General features: G+C 48.0%; 1 protein-coding gene across 20 annotated transcripts in view; it reads left to right on the plus strand.

The window, feature by feature from the left end:
• Positions 1 to 14,146, plus strand: part of AGAP1 (ArfGAP with GTPase domain, ankyrin repeat and PH domain 1) — a 533,006-nt gene that overhangs the window by 252,302 nt on the left and 266,558 nt on the right. For all 20 annotated transcript variants that reach the window (XR_007405993.1, XM_025463529.3, XM_049101379.1 and 17 more), the window contains 3 exons: positions 2,291 to 2,418; positions 3,789 to 3,944; positions 10,691 to 10,783. Coding sequence is in view for 19 of the 20 variants with exons in the window: in XM_025463529.3 (XP_025319314.1) it covers positions 2,291 to 2,418; positions 3,789 to 3,944; positions 10,691 to 10,783 (377 nt within the window). In the remaining variant the exon portion in view is untranslated. The remainder of the gene's footprint in view (positions 1 to 2,290; positions 2,419 to 3,788; positions 3,945 to 10,690; positions 10,784 to 14,146) is intronic.

Below are 14,146 nucleotides of genomic sequence, written 5' to 3' on the forward strand. Positions count from 1 at the left end.
TATGGGGAAATGGGAAAATAGAACAAACATGAATAAAAGTTCTAGTGAAAATAAGATGCTATGGATCTAAGAAGTTCTCACTTCAGTTTATGGAATTAATGGGGTGGAACAATTAAACAATTTTAGTACTTAATGCTTTGTATAGCTGTCACTCAGGGAGAAGCCTTACATTCTCTTGGGTCCATGAGCTCACTCCCACCAGCCTCCAGCCAGGAGAGGTGGAATGCTCATTTGTATTTGTATTTTCATAAAATGAAGATTTCATAACACATTTGACTTGCCTTAGAAAGTTTCTCAAATCTTGCCTTAGCATAGAAAACATCTATAGAAAATGTCTATAAAGCTCTCCAACAGCCTAGCCCTGTTCCATTCTGGCTCCGTGTCCTCTCTGCAAGCTTGAAGATGCAAGTGTGCATAGTCATCCAGCAGAATTGCAACTCAGAGGCCAGAGTGAAACCAAAATGCATCTGGGTTGATCATCAAAAACCTCCTTTCGCCTGCTCCCCTTAAAAAAAGAAGTATGTGGGCAGCCTGGGTGGGTGGCGCAGCGGTTTAGCGCCGCCTTCGGCCCAGGGCATGATCCTGGAGACCTGGGATCAAGTCCCACGTCGGGCTCCCTGCATGGAGCCTGCTTCTCCCTCTGCCTGTGTCTCTGCCTCTCTCTTTCTGTTGTTGCTCATGCATAAATAAATAAAATCTTAAAAAAAAAAAAAAAAAAAGCAAAGCGCATTTGCAATCATCCCAACAGCCATGACTTTGGGTCTTTGGATTTCACTCTGCCTGCCTGGGACCTGTTTTGCGGCTGTTGGATCTGAGCTTAGATTTTATTTCTTGAGTTCACATAATGATTTTTAAAATGTTCTAATATACGTCTTCAAAGACCCTGGATCGATACGCCAATGGTTCTGAAATGACAGAATGCTGCGATATTCCTCTGTAATTTAAACATGATTAGCTGATGAAGCTTGTGATCAATACACTGCGGGAAGATAAATTAATTGATATCATCCTTTCGGGATAAGAGGCCCGTTGGAGGCGGGATGTAACTAATGAAGCTGCTGCTTCATCTCTGAGAGCCATTTTTTACATCTTGCGTTTTCGCTTCATCATATTTACACGATCATTCATTTATAGGAAAGCCATAAGCTGCGGACACACCAGTTCCCTATTAAAATTTTGTTCATTTGGAAAAGAAGCTGTGGACGCCGCGCGTGCTGCTTCAGTGTTACAGCCTATCGCCGGGGACGGCGATATATGTGCTCCTTTGCACGGGTGTCTTTAAAAATAGCGGCTCTCGGGGCCAAGACGAGGATTGAACACCATTGAACTTCATTACAGCCGGTCCCCAAAGACACACATCTATTCAAACAAAAGCTGTAGTTATTCTGCAGTGACACCTATTGGTGTGGGAAGAGTTTTCTTATCGTGGACTTCCTTTCCAATTAAAGCCCGCATGCTTTATCAGTGAGCCTATTTGCCAAGAGAAGTTATGGCTGGTTGAATTTAGATTTGTATTGATTAAGATAAACTTCCAATGTGCGTAGTAATGTATTTAAATAAGGTCTTTGATATAATTACATGTCCTTGGATATAATTCTGTGCAGTAGCTTATAAAGTTAAGAGGAATTCCTGAGGCTGTGCAAAAAAAAAAAAAATAGATTTTTAATTTCCAAGTGGGGAGGGCCGGTTTAGCTAAATTACCCTGTCTTATTTAGGGTTATTTTTGCTGCAAGTGACTGGGGAAAAAAAGAAAATGACAAAGTTAGAATAATTTGAACAGGACAGGTGTGTGTTTTTGTTTGGTTTGGTGTTCAAGGCTTCTGAGGCATTCCAGGCAGGCTTCTGAGGCCGTTGGTAGAGCCAGAGGGCCAGCTCCCTCTGTCTTGTGTCCCACCACGCGTTGGCCCCTGGCCCCAGCATGGCTGCAGAGGCTACAGCTCGCACTTGTGCATCTTCAGCAGGAAGGAAAAGACAGAAGGACGAAAGGGGCCAAGGGCAGCCCTCTCAGGGAAGATTCCTGGGAGCTGCCACATGACCCCTCGGCGGTCATCCCGCTGGCCAGCACTTGCCTGTATGGCCATGCTTAGCTGGGGATGCGGAGGGACAAAGTGGACGAGGCTCTGGGCAATGCCATGTTTATCGTGGTCCCGCACCCAGCCCAGCATCAGGAGCTCTGTTACTGCGGAGAGAGGGAGTATGGTGGACGGCGGGGACAGGTACCAGTCTCTGCCACGTGCTCTGTATTTGGAGACCAGCCTCACATTGATCCCTTCTGTCTCTTGCCCACTAGTTGCCCAGAAGATCGTGGCCACGAGGAAGAAGCAGCAGCTGTCCATAGGGCCCTGCAAGTCGCTGCCCAACTCCCCCAGCCACTCGTCTGTCTGTTCCGCGCAGGTGTCCGCCGTGCACATAAGCCAGGTACGTGGGGCGGCAAGGCACATCGGAACCGGGGAGCGTGCCGGTCCCAAGGGTGCTCGAAGCCGTTTCTGAGGTGGATCTTTTTTTTTTTTTCCTTTTCAACTTTATAAATAACAGCATGTTCATAATTGACTTCACATTTCCTTGAGAAACTGCTGTGGCCAAGTGGATTTTATGGGAATCATTTTTCAGCGTTTCCGTCTTCATGCTGCCTGTGTTATGAGGCATGCTGGCTTGGGCAGAGACTCGAGGTGTGCACTGCTGCCTTTGCTGGTGATTGCAGTTACCCTGCATCCGCCCTGGTTCTGGTCTGCTCATGGGTTGAATGGTTGTGGGTAAACCTGAGCAGCTAATCCCCCTATATGCTTAAATTTGGTAGCAGTCTCAATTATAATTACCACCTCCCTTAGTTTCCATTTTTCCAGAGTAATATTCTGGCAAATTATTTACTTGGAAGCAAACAGAATAATTGTCACTTTGAAGAACCAAACCCAGAGCCTGCTAAGGAAACCATTGACTTGGGTTTTGCCTGTGCATGTTTTCAATTAGCGTTTCTTGGGCAGGCTAACGTTATATTGGACCCTTTTTATTTATTTGTTTAAAGATTTTATTTATTCACTCATGGGAGATACAGAGAGAGAGAGAGAGAGGTAGAGACGCATGCAGAGGGAGAAGCAGGCTCCATGCAGGGAGACCAATGCAGGACTCGATCTCAGATCTCCAGGGTCACACCCATGAGCTGAAGGCGGCGCTAAACTGCTGAGCCATCAGGGCTGCCCAATATTGGACTTTTTCAAAGGCGAGAGGGTTTGGTAGGGTTGCTGTTGTTTTCCTTAGGGGAGTCCGGAAGTGATTGCTTTTACAGTGTGGGAGCCTATGAAGGTAGAGTCAAGGATGTGGATGTTTCCACTGGAGGAGTCTTTCATGTTCTGTGAATCTTTAAATGTCTCCCAAAGTTTTCAGATTTTCAGAGCATGCGTTGGGTTCTATTGAGCCAATCAGGGCTCCTTCCGCATCTGATCTAGAGCCATGAAGGAGCTGTAGAGCTCATTTAGTTCAGCCAACCCCTTCATCTTTCAGAGGAAACTGAACAGAATGACAGTTTAACTCCTGCCAATTACTAAATCGAATGACAGAGACCTCTTTTCCTCAAGTGACTTTTCTTAGAAAAAACAACTATACAAGATGATTGGTATCTTCTAGAATGAGTCCAGTGTTTCAACTAGCCAAGGCAGAGAGACTCTCCGACCTGTCATGCAGGCACCTCTTCAGTGTGACTTGCTGACTTGTCCCTGATGACCCCTCAAAGGTGGTGACATTAGGTTCCTGGAGTCCATTGTTAATAAAACCTTGGTTTTTCATTGTTCCAGACCAGTAATGGAGGCGGGAGCTTAAGCGACTATTCCTCCTCCGTCCCGTCGACGCCAAGCACCAGCCAGAAGGAACTGCGAATCGACGTCCCCCCCACTGCCAACACGCCCACACCTGTCCGGAAGCAGTCCAAGCGCCGCTCCAACCTTTTCACCGTGAGTGTCTTCCCTGGGAAGAAATTGAAGTGATTTCAGAAAACCTCAATCACGATCCATCTATTAGTTGCCAGATGGTTTAGTGTTATTTTCGAACCCAGACTAAATTAACGAGCGTAGCACTGATTTCTGTGGAAGTCTAACAGAGTTATGAGAAGCAAAGGTTTGGGTACTGAGTAAAACGTGAATTTCTCAGGGCACAGGGAGTTCAGGTACGTGTGTGCAGATGAAGAGTGAGGGGTTGTACGAAGGTATTTATTATCTCGTGATGGTCCTGGTCTCTAGCAAGCGACTTGTCACTCTGGGTACAAGATGACAAAACTGTGCCAGAATTCCCAGCGTGTGCCTCTAACCCTCCCTGTGGGATGAATCAGCCCCTTCGATACCCTCTTCTGGGGCTGGGGCACCTGAGGATTTACCCTGGGTGTGGGGGTGAGGGGCATTGGCTTCGGCGCCAGGAGCCTTCAGTATTTTTTAGGAGGCTCTTCGACCTGAGACTCTCCACTTGGACTTTTCTTCAGAGCCATTTGTAGAGCATTCTACATTGCCTATAGATCAGCCTTCTGGGCTTAGGTTTATGAACTCAGAATCTGTACGTGGACCCCAGGCGTGTGCAATTTTTAAAAGCTTCCTGGGTGATTGGGATGCAGAGAACCCCTGCACTAGCGAGGAGACAAACATACTCCGACCGCATCCCTGCCCTCACACCCAGCAGACATCGCCAGTCAGTCATGAGCGGCTCTGAGGCTGAGCCCAGAGCAGCAGGCAAGACTGCTGGCATGTGACTGGAATCGTTTGACCTCAGAAAACATTTTCCCTCCTGGGACCAGGCCTGTGCATTAGAAGTATATGCTTTTAAACCAGTGCTTTTGCTCCCTGGAGACATCTGGCAGTTTCTGGAGAACGTTTGAGTTGTCACAACTGGGAGCCAGCCCCGTCATGGGTAGAAGCTGGGGTTGCCCCTAAATATGCCCCCAGCCCAGGTCAGCGATAGAGCAAGGGGTCGCCGGCCCCTCATGTCCGTCGTACCCTGTTTGAAACCGTTGGACTTCTTTCGGTTGGTGTCTGCTGACTTGGAGCAGATAAGTCAGGATTTCCCATCCTGAACTGAGGGGGGCTCTGCAGGGGTGGCTGGGAGCCCCAGCTGACCTGCTGCCTCACTCAGAGAGGGTGTTCCTGTTGCTGTACGTGGCTGCCAAGCCAGGAGACCCCCACGCCTTTCCCACCATGTTCGAGGCAGTTGTCCCGTCGGAGAGTCCTAATTGCCAGGATCTGCCGCTGACCAGCCCTCTCCTTTGCCGAGTGCCCTCTGCCACGTGGGTTCCGGCAGATGCTGCTGCTGGGGACGCAGAGCTGGGGGATGCAGAGTGAGGACCGGACATACCAGACCCAGACCACAGCATTCTCTGTGAGTGGTGCTTCTGGAAGATTCCCCCGTGGGGGTAAAGGGTCTCTGTGGCCTGGATTTCCATTCTGCATCATTACCTGTTGTGGCTGTGAAGGGGATCTCTGACAGCCCTGAGCCAAAGCAGTTGTAGGACCGTGTGACTGACTGGGAGGAGGGTGTTCAGCTTTCTACAAAACACAGGTGGATGTGTGATTGGGTCATGAAATCATACGTGACCTAAGAGGCTTTGTGAAATTATTCACATGCCAAGAGTAATGGCAATTCCCAGCTCGCCCAACACCGGCAGCACTGGTCTGCACCCAGGCCAGGGCCTTTCGGCTGGGGAGGTGTCACCCGCAGGACAGGCTCTGTGCTCACTTGTCACTCGTGGACCTGAGCATCCAGTTCCCGAAGGTGCGGAGAGGGTTGGCAGTGAGCAGAATGCCCGAATACCAGGGAGGAGTGACGGCTTTCTAACATGGACCAGGGAAGCTTCTTCATCTGTGCCACACCTGTAGGGCCTGGTGGGAAGAAAGAACACCTTCCGGGGGCCTCATGTACTGGTCATCGGCTTTGGTTTCTATTCTCAGGATAGAGGTGAGAAGCCAGGAAGTATCTTTAAAAATAGGGCTGGTTATAAAGAGAGCTGCACACATCCCCATTCTCACCCTTTAAAGGGTGGCTCTGGAGTTGGAATGTGCCGGAAAATATTATCCCAGACTCTGTCCATTGGTAACTGTAACCACCCAGATCACTTACAAAGGAGAAAACTCTAAGGCAGGAAGAATCAAAAATAATATTAACTCCTTAATAAATACTTCCTTTCCCTCTGCTGTCTGCGGAGAAGGAGGAGGAGCAAGAGGAGAACAGAGGAGTGAGGGATAAGCGGCCCCCTTCCTGCTAATTGGGGGCATGCACGAGTGCGAGTGAGTGTACCCTTGTGCAGGCATCCGAGAAGAGGCCAGGACCCCAACCGTCCGGGCCGGGCGGGGCAGGTGCTGGAGCCAAGAGAAACTCATCCTTACAGTTACTGAAAAATCCCCATTAATTATGTCTTAATTAACGTGTCTAATAATGCAGAAGCCGGCCTGTGGACCTGTGCATTATCCCCACTTACTCTCTTTGTAAATGTTGGAAAACAGTTTGAGAGTAAACCATTTTAGAAATTGAGTCCAGCTGTGCAGCTGTTCTTAACGGGGACAGAAATCTGGAGTTATGAAAGAAGCAAACACTACAGTGTGTTTGCGTCATGGTGTTTAAGGAAAAAGGGTAAAATCCTGGGCAGGACCCAAATGTGGGTCATTATTGGGTTTGACGTTGAACAAAACGGTGGTGGGGTGGTGATGTTGATGGTGATGCGTGGGTATTTTTAAGCTAAAGATCTTAGAAATATGAACTCCACTAGATGTCAGTGTCATCCAAGGAATGAGAAGAGGCAAATTAATTTTGAAATTGTAGCAATTAAGAAACTAAATTCTCATTATTACCAGTTTGCCCTGTTCTTAAATATGTAAAATTCATAGACTCTTCATCCCTGGCAATTGTTGGTAATTATTGGCTTAAATTGGGGAAATGTGTATTTATTTAAAAGTGTCTAGGAGGAGGACAGATGTGCCATATGCCGAACAATCCTAGTGAGTAAAAATCCATGCAGGCTGGGACCGTAACACCCAGACGAAGGGGCACTGTCCACCTTATTTATTAGACCGTCTTGAAGAGGCCAGAGTTAATTAAGTAGTACACACATCATTTTTCAAATACTGCGCTTATAAATTTTGTAAAGTAGACCTGTAATGTACCACTCTGGGCTCATGTTTCCCAGTCCCAGATGTTTATTTACATATATACACATTTTTAGACAAAAATCAAAGTGCACTCATCACAAATTAGAATAAACTTAATGTTGCTTCTGTAGTTGCAATTTTTTTTTAATTTTTATTTATTTATGATAGGCACACAGTGAGAGAGAGAGAGAGAGAGAGAGGCAGAGACATAGGCAGAGGGAGAAGCAGGCTCCATGCACCGGGAGCCCGACGTGGGATTCGATCCCGGGTCTCCAGGATCGTGCTCTGGGCCAAAGGCAGGAGCTAAACCGCTGCGCCACCCAGGGATCCCTGTAGTAGCAAATTTTATTTGCAGTAGGAATTAGTAAAAAACTACATTATAATCTTATTTTGCTGATTTCTTTGAAAAAGAATCATTGTCTTGAGAAAAATATTAAAAGGCTATGCCCATTCAATTTTTGGTTTTACAATATAGGTTCTTAGGCTAGTTAATTTACTGTAGTTGTCCAAATGTACATGTGAATAAAATTTATTTTTTAATTTTTATTAGGTTTATAGCAATTTATTTTAATTTTTTTAGAAAATATTTTCATACATAGGAATAAAAAAAAAAAAACATGTACATACTGACCTTGGAGCTCATCAAACACTTGCATTTTGCTGTGGCCGCTGCTGCTACTTTAAGAAATAACACCTCTCTGTAAAAGTCAAGCCCTCTAGGTGTGCCTCCTGAATACAGTGCCCCCCCCCCCCCGCCCCGCACCTGAGGATCAGCATTACCTTGAATTTGGTGTTTATCATCCACATCCACATCTTAAGCTTAACTGTAGTGCGTGTCCTGTAACCGGGCACTGCCTTACTTTGCCTTTTGTCAGACTTTAAAATAACTGTCACTTCCATGATCCCTTTAAAAGCTCCCCCTGGCATGCCCACCGATAGCATGAAATGGAGCCGGGCATACCCAGGAGCCTCACTGTGCAGACTGCTAGGAGCTCACCGGGAAAATGAGGCAGCAGGGTTAGGGTGTGAGCAGCACCGTGTGAGCAGTGCCTGTGGCGGAGGAGGTCACGGGTCCGGTCACAGGGTGTCCTAGTCAGAGGCTAGCTGTGGGTCGGAGGGGGAAAAGCAGGCTTCTGTTTGGTGGCGAGGGCTCCTTAGGCCTGGCTCCTGTGCCGTGGACAGGTGGTTGATGGGGTGTCCCTCCGTGGCTTCTTGCCTCACGTGAGGAGGATAAACATTTGTGCAGAGGAGCAGGTGATAACGGGACTGTCTTTAACCTCTCTTTCTTCTGTATTCGGTGTTGGTGAGGCTCGGGGTCCCTCCCGGGCTCGCCGCTGACCCCTGTGCTGAGCGTGGTCAGCTCTTGTTAGCTTACAGTTGCGCACATCTGGCTGGTCCCCTCACACTGTCACTCATGATACACGTGCCGCTTTGTACCAGAGGGTGTCACGGAGCGGTGTCAGCACGAGCTGGAGGACGTGCCATGGGCCATGTGGTCCCCAAGCTGGTGGAAGACTCGGGTGGTCGTCCTGCAGATTCATGCGTCCGGGGGTAGTTGGGTGTCCGTTTGGGTGGCAGGTGCGACAGGCCCTCCTGACCAGCAAGCAGCTCAGCCCGGCTCCTGCCCTGAAGCATCCGCACCCTGAGCCTCCCCCACCAGAGCCCCAGGCTCATCGGGGGATTTCTCTCTGCCATTTTGGGGTGACGTCTCCCTAACTTTCAGGGCTGTTCACGTCAGAGTGTGTGATCGGACACTGAGTTGGGTTCTCCGGCGGCCTGCGTCCCGGGAATTGGGGAGCCCTGCTTGGACAGCAGACGGACTCGTGGGGGCAGACGTGCTGCCTGGAGGAAGATGTTAATTTCTTTATGTTTGTTTTGTTAATTGTTCTGGTTAACACAGAATAATGAAGGTGCATTTTCAAGTTTGGAGATTTGGAATTCATCAAATTCCAAGAATCTCATTAATGATCCCTATGGATTAAAAAAAAATATATATATATATATTTTTTTTTAATGTTATCACTGGGAGCTTCGAATCTTATTTTACAGACAAAAAGCTCAAGTTCCAACTTGCCTGTGCATTACAATGTGGTGAAAGGAGGATTGAGGGCTGTTTCGTAGCTCTAACTGAACATTATTAATTAAAGAATTAATTAAAGAGAAAAGTGAGCCCTACCCTGTAGCTAAAATCCATGACAAGGAATTGGTATCTCCCGTTTCCCGTTTCCTCTTAGCCCAAACGGACAGACTCAGTCTTACATTTTTCTGCAATGTCCTGCTTGTTGCTTCTTCTTCTCCTGTTGCCTCATTCCAGGCATCTGCCATCCTTCAGGAAAAAAGTGCACAGTGCGTGGCACATAGTAGGTGTTCAGTAAATGTCGGCTCTTTTCCTCCTCAAAGTGGCCTGTCTCCTAATGAGCACACGTGCTCTTTGAAGTGCCACATCTGAGTTTATAGCATGGGGACTTCTCTCTCGCACACCCCATGACACTGCCCCCTTTTAATATTAAAAAAAAAAAAAATCCGCCACTCTGTCTCACACCCCTTTGAAACTGGATTTCATTAGCTCTTCACTGCAGCACCGGACACCACGAAGTCTGTTCATTTCATATATCATCTCAGATTTGAAAAGCACATGAAAATATTTCTCCATTTTCAATATTGCGTGAGTAATGTTCCCATTGAAAAGTAATGGAGTGAAGTTGTCACTTGTCAGCACAGTTATTAAGGAGGACGAGTTTCAGATCTTTCTCTCATAATAAAATAAATCTGTCAGAAAATCATTGTGCTCACACTTTCTCATGCCATCCGGAGATGAGACCGAGCCGGGGTGCTCCTCCTTCCGCTTCCCGGAGTGGCCGTGCGCTGGACCCGCTCCCGGGCGGTCCACACGGCGTCCGAGGCCGTCCTGCGCGCTGGGCAGACGAGGCTTCTCCTTCTACCCCGAGTTTCGTTGAAAAAGAGATTTTCAACTTTTTTTTCCCTTTGTTCTTTTCTGTGGCACGGTATGCTAGTTTGACTTGGAATGTGCTGCTTTTTAACCACCCAGAAGCAATTAAAAAAAATAAAAAACCAAAACCGTTAACGGCACCTTGATACGAATGAAGGGTACGCTGTTAAATTGTTCAGCTCCGCCGTTAATAGAATTTAAAAATCCTTCAGACGTTAAGCCAGCATATGCACTTCTGTGATAGGTTTCCCCTACAAGCCGCAAGGAGGCCTCTTCTCCTCGGCTGGGTTAACGGCAGCCTGAGACTCTGCTTTCCTGTTGGGCGTTACTTTCCTATACGGTCCATTGGTTCCTAGTGATTGAATTTTGAGCTCTTTAAAAAAGAATTAAAAGATAATTTTGCGGAGGAAAAGTAGGGGGAAAAGTTTAGAAAATTCTCCGTAAAACGATGGGCCGGTGGAAACCAAGTACCTAATAGCTTGCTCCTCGGGTGCGCCCGGGCACCTGCCCACCTCGCCCGCGGCCTCTCCGTACGGATTCGCAGAAGCTGTCCGGGGAAGGGCAGGCCTGCAGATCCGCGAGCCGCAGCCCTTACCCAAATGCTAACTTTATTTTTGCTTTGCAGTCTCGGAAAGGGAGTGACCCAGACAAAGAGAAGAAAGGCCTGGAAAGCCGAGCGGACAGCATCGGGAGCGGTCGAGCCATCCCAATTAAACAGGTACGCTGCTTCCCCCTTTTCTCCCCTTCCTGGAGCTGGAGACACACCTCGGTCTCTCCTTGCTATGATGCTGGCTCGCGCGCCAAGGTTTGTTTGATGTGTTCTGTTGATGAATGTAGAAGTCACTCACTTGACATCAATTAGAAGAGGTTCCTGTGTGTATTAAAATAGGATCATTAGAATAAGAAGAGGGAAAAATGTGACAACAGATCTAATGAAGTGCAGTCTGCCCGCTGCATATGGAGTGTGTTTCGAGGCTGAGCTGGCTTCAAAGGCTGCCTTTGTAGCTCGGCTTTGATTGGGCCGCTGGCCGCCAGTCGACAGGGGTAAATCAGATCGCCGTACAAGAGCCCCTTGTGATCACAGGAATAGCCCGATGTGGCCCTAATTTGCTCTCGCAGACGGACATCTGAACACTGTTTCAGGCTGGTTTGTAACAACGAGGCAATTAGTTGTGATAATCATAGCCGGTGTGTCAGCTGCGCGCTCTTGTTTGTAATTTGCTAATGAAGGAATTGTAACTTTGATTAGGTTCAGTTTCATTTAGACCTTATTATATAAAGGAACATTTACAGCTGTAATGTGGGGCCTTAATTAAACTTCCTCATTACACAACAGGACTTGAATTCAAGCATTTGTTTTGGCCTATGTTGCTAGCCTGGAATAGGTTTTCATTAGCCCAGAAACCGGGTACCAAATTACTTTATGTCTCAAGTAAAATGGGAAACCACGTGATGTATTTTGCTATTATAGTTCCAAGGAAAATAAAAATAAAGACTTCGACCCAGCACTGTGGCTCTTGGAAATAGCATCTTTTACTTTGTGAAAGAAGTCCAATTGATTTAGAGTGCATTCTGCTCGAGAGGAAAAAAAAAAAAAATCTGTGGGCAGGATAATAGCTCTGCTTCTTGAGAACATGGCTGTGACCAATTTGTCCCTCTGGGTGATTGCTCTTTGCCAGCTTCCACTGCGGGCACCTAGACGGTTTTCCATGAACTCGGGTTGGCACCGGCCGCCCTTACAAAGGGCTGGAGTCTGTGCACAAATATAACTTCGGCCGTCTGAAACCAGCAGGAATGCAGTGTTAGCCAGGGGCCTGGCGGTTTCAGCGAGGACGTGTGGGAACAGGTTGGAGAGGGCCATGGCGTCTTGGATGAGTCCGGAGCAGGGACTCCAGAAACGTTCGGATCCCGGGCCACAGATGTGTGGACTAGCTCAGGGCACCGTTGGGAGAAATCCTCTTCCTTCCTCTTTGCTGGTGGGTGACATCTTCCCTCTGAAGTGGTTTTGTTACTGTCCAAGTCCATGCACGTAGTTACTTATTATTTTCTTTGTCTGCCTTTATTTATACACCAAACCATCCACCGAAGGTGATTTTAATGGGTGGTTTTTCTGTAGATGCTGTTTCGACTGGAATTATGAAAATCGTTTGACTCCTTTTCTCTCATTTAAAACACTGGTCCGGGGACATTTCCTTTTGGGAATATTAAAACTTAATTCTAGACTGTCCTTAATTCAAGCTTATTGTCAATTGGGGGAAGGAGGTTGCCGCCCTCCACCCGGGCTGGGCAGGCCCCTGGTGTAATTGGAACCTTCACTCAATTTGTACCCTGCTCATCTGCAGAGGGGGCCCGCTTTGCAGGCTGGGTTTTCAATATGTGTGCCGATTGGAGTTGACCATCAAGCGTAAAATGAGTATTATCCAGTCTTTGGAAGCCTTTCAATTGTGAATGTTCAAAATAATCTCGTCGAAATCTAAATTATGGTCTGATTTCCCGATGAATCATGGTAGAGGAGCAAACATGGCTCCTTGTCCTCCGAAGCTCCTTGTCCCCCACGGGCAGCCACAGGCAGACTCCTTCCCAGAAGTGCACACCTGTTGGATCAGAGTCCCCCGTGGCAGGACCATCTAGGCCTCGGACTCCTCATCTGTGAAATGGGCCCTGTGTGATCATCAGAGCCCCTTGAAATGCCAAGATGTGAAGATGCCAGAGAGAATTTTTTTAAATTCCAGCAAAACTGGATTTCCCAATTAGTCATGCTCAGGGCACCTTTGTTGGAGCCTTTCTGTGGGTTGCAGGGATTGATGTGGGCTTTTACAGATAGTCGTACAGATTTATCTCGCACGCCCGCGTGTGCCGTGTTTATAAGGGATCCGAGATCATTAGAGACAGTCTGAGTTCCTAACCCTCCCCGCATGGTGACTCCAGGCAGCAGAGACGAGGAGCAGGGCCGCAGAGGAAGGAACCCATGGCTGGCACGTCCTCGATGCTCACTGCTGTTGAGGAAACATATTTTCATATAGTGTCCCCTTGAACCCTCCACACCGCCACAGGTAAGGTGGCAGTTTTATCCTTGCTTTGCATGAAACCCAGGCAAGGTGAGCATCCAGACCAGGCCGTTTAGGAAGCAATGGGGCCAGGATCCGGACCTCAGCCCCCTGCCCCAGCGCCTGCACTCTCTCCGTGGCCTGTTGGGGAGAAGCCTTCAGAAAGCTTAGAAGGCAAGTTACGTGTTACAAATTAAACACGTGGGCCCTGACCTCAGACGAGTACCCTCTGCCTGTGTAGAAGAAACTGCTACGACGGCCAGCCACAGCACGTTTCTCCGGGGACCACTGCAGCCGCCCTCCTGTGCCCCAGCGTGGGAGGGCTCGCTTCGGCCCGCCGTGGTTTCCCTTGCCACGCGCCCTGCTGCCCGGCACAGAGCCCTGGCTCTTCACACACAGGCTCTTCCACGTTCAAGGCTTGCTCTGCGCCTGGGAGCCCCATGCCCCGGCTCATGGGTGCGTTGCCCGGTGGCAGAGAAAGCGTCCTGGAAGCCCCGCGACCTTCCTGGGGCTGGTGCTGGGTTTTGGACCAGCCAGTGTTTTTGATCATTGCAGACTCTTCCCTCCTCTTCCTCACAGGAATCTCGTAGCAGCTGGTTTAGGACACAGGCCCAGAGGTCTTCAACACGCTCCACGGCCAGACTCACGTTTGTACAGATTGCGTTCTGGTGGATCATCTTAACCATGTTTTGCTCACGTTTTACAGCTGCTTCATTTTGAGAGCAGAGTTCTCTCTTCTGCCAGCGTGGGAACCAGCTGGATCACGATAGGCAAGGATTTCATCTCTTCCCTTTCTCCCCAGTTAAAAATCCCTCATCAAGAAATCATGGATTTTCTGCAAAACCACTTCATTTTTTTTTTTGAGGACCGGAGCCCACCTCTCCTTTTTTTGTCCTTTCGGGGCCTTCGAGGAGAATTGGTTCAGAGAATTCTATTTTTTCTTTTCTTTCTTTTTTTTTTTTTCTTTTACTAATAAGATAAGGTCTGTTCGAATAAAAATTAAAAAGCAAAGCAAGGAAAAAAAAAAAAAGCCA

This window comes from Canis lupus, chromosome 25 (genome assembly GCF_003254725.2).
Source record: "Canis lupus dingo isolate Sandy chromosome 25, ASM325472v2, whole genome shotgun sequence".
Taxonomy (NCBI): domain Eukaryota; kingdom Metazoa; phylum Chordata; class Mammalia; order Carnivora; family Canidae; genus Canis; species Canis lupus.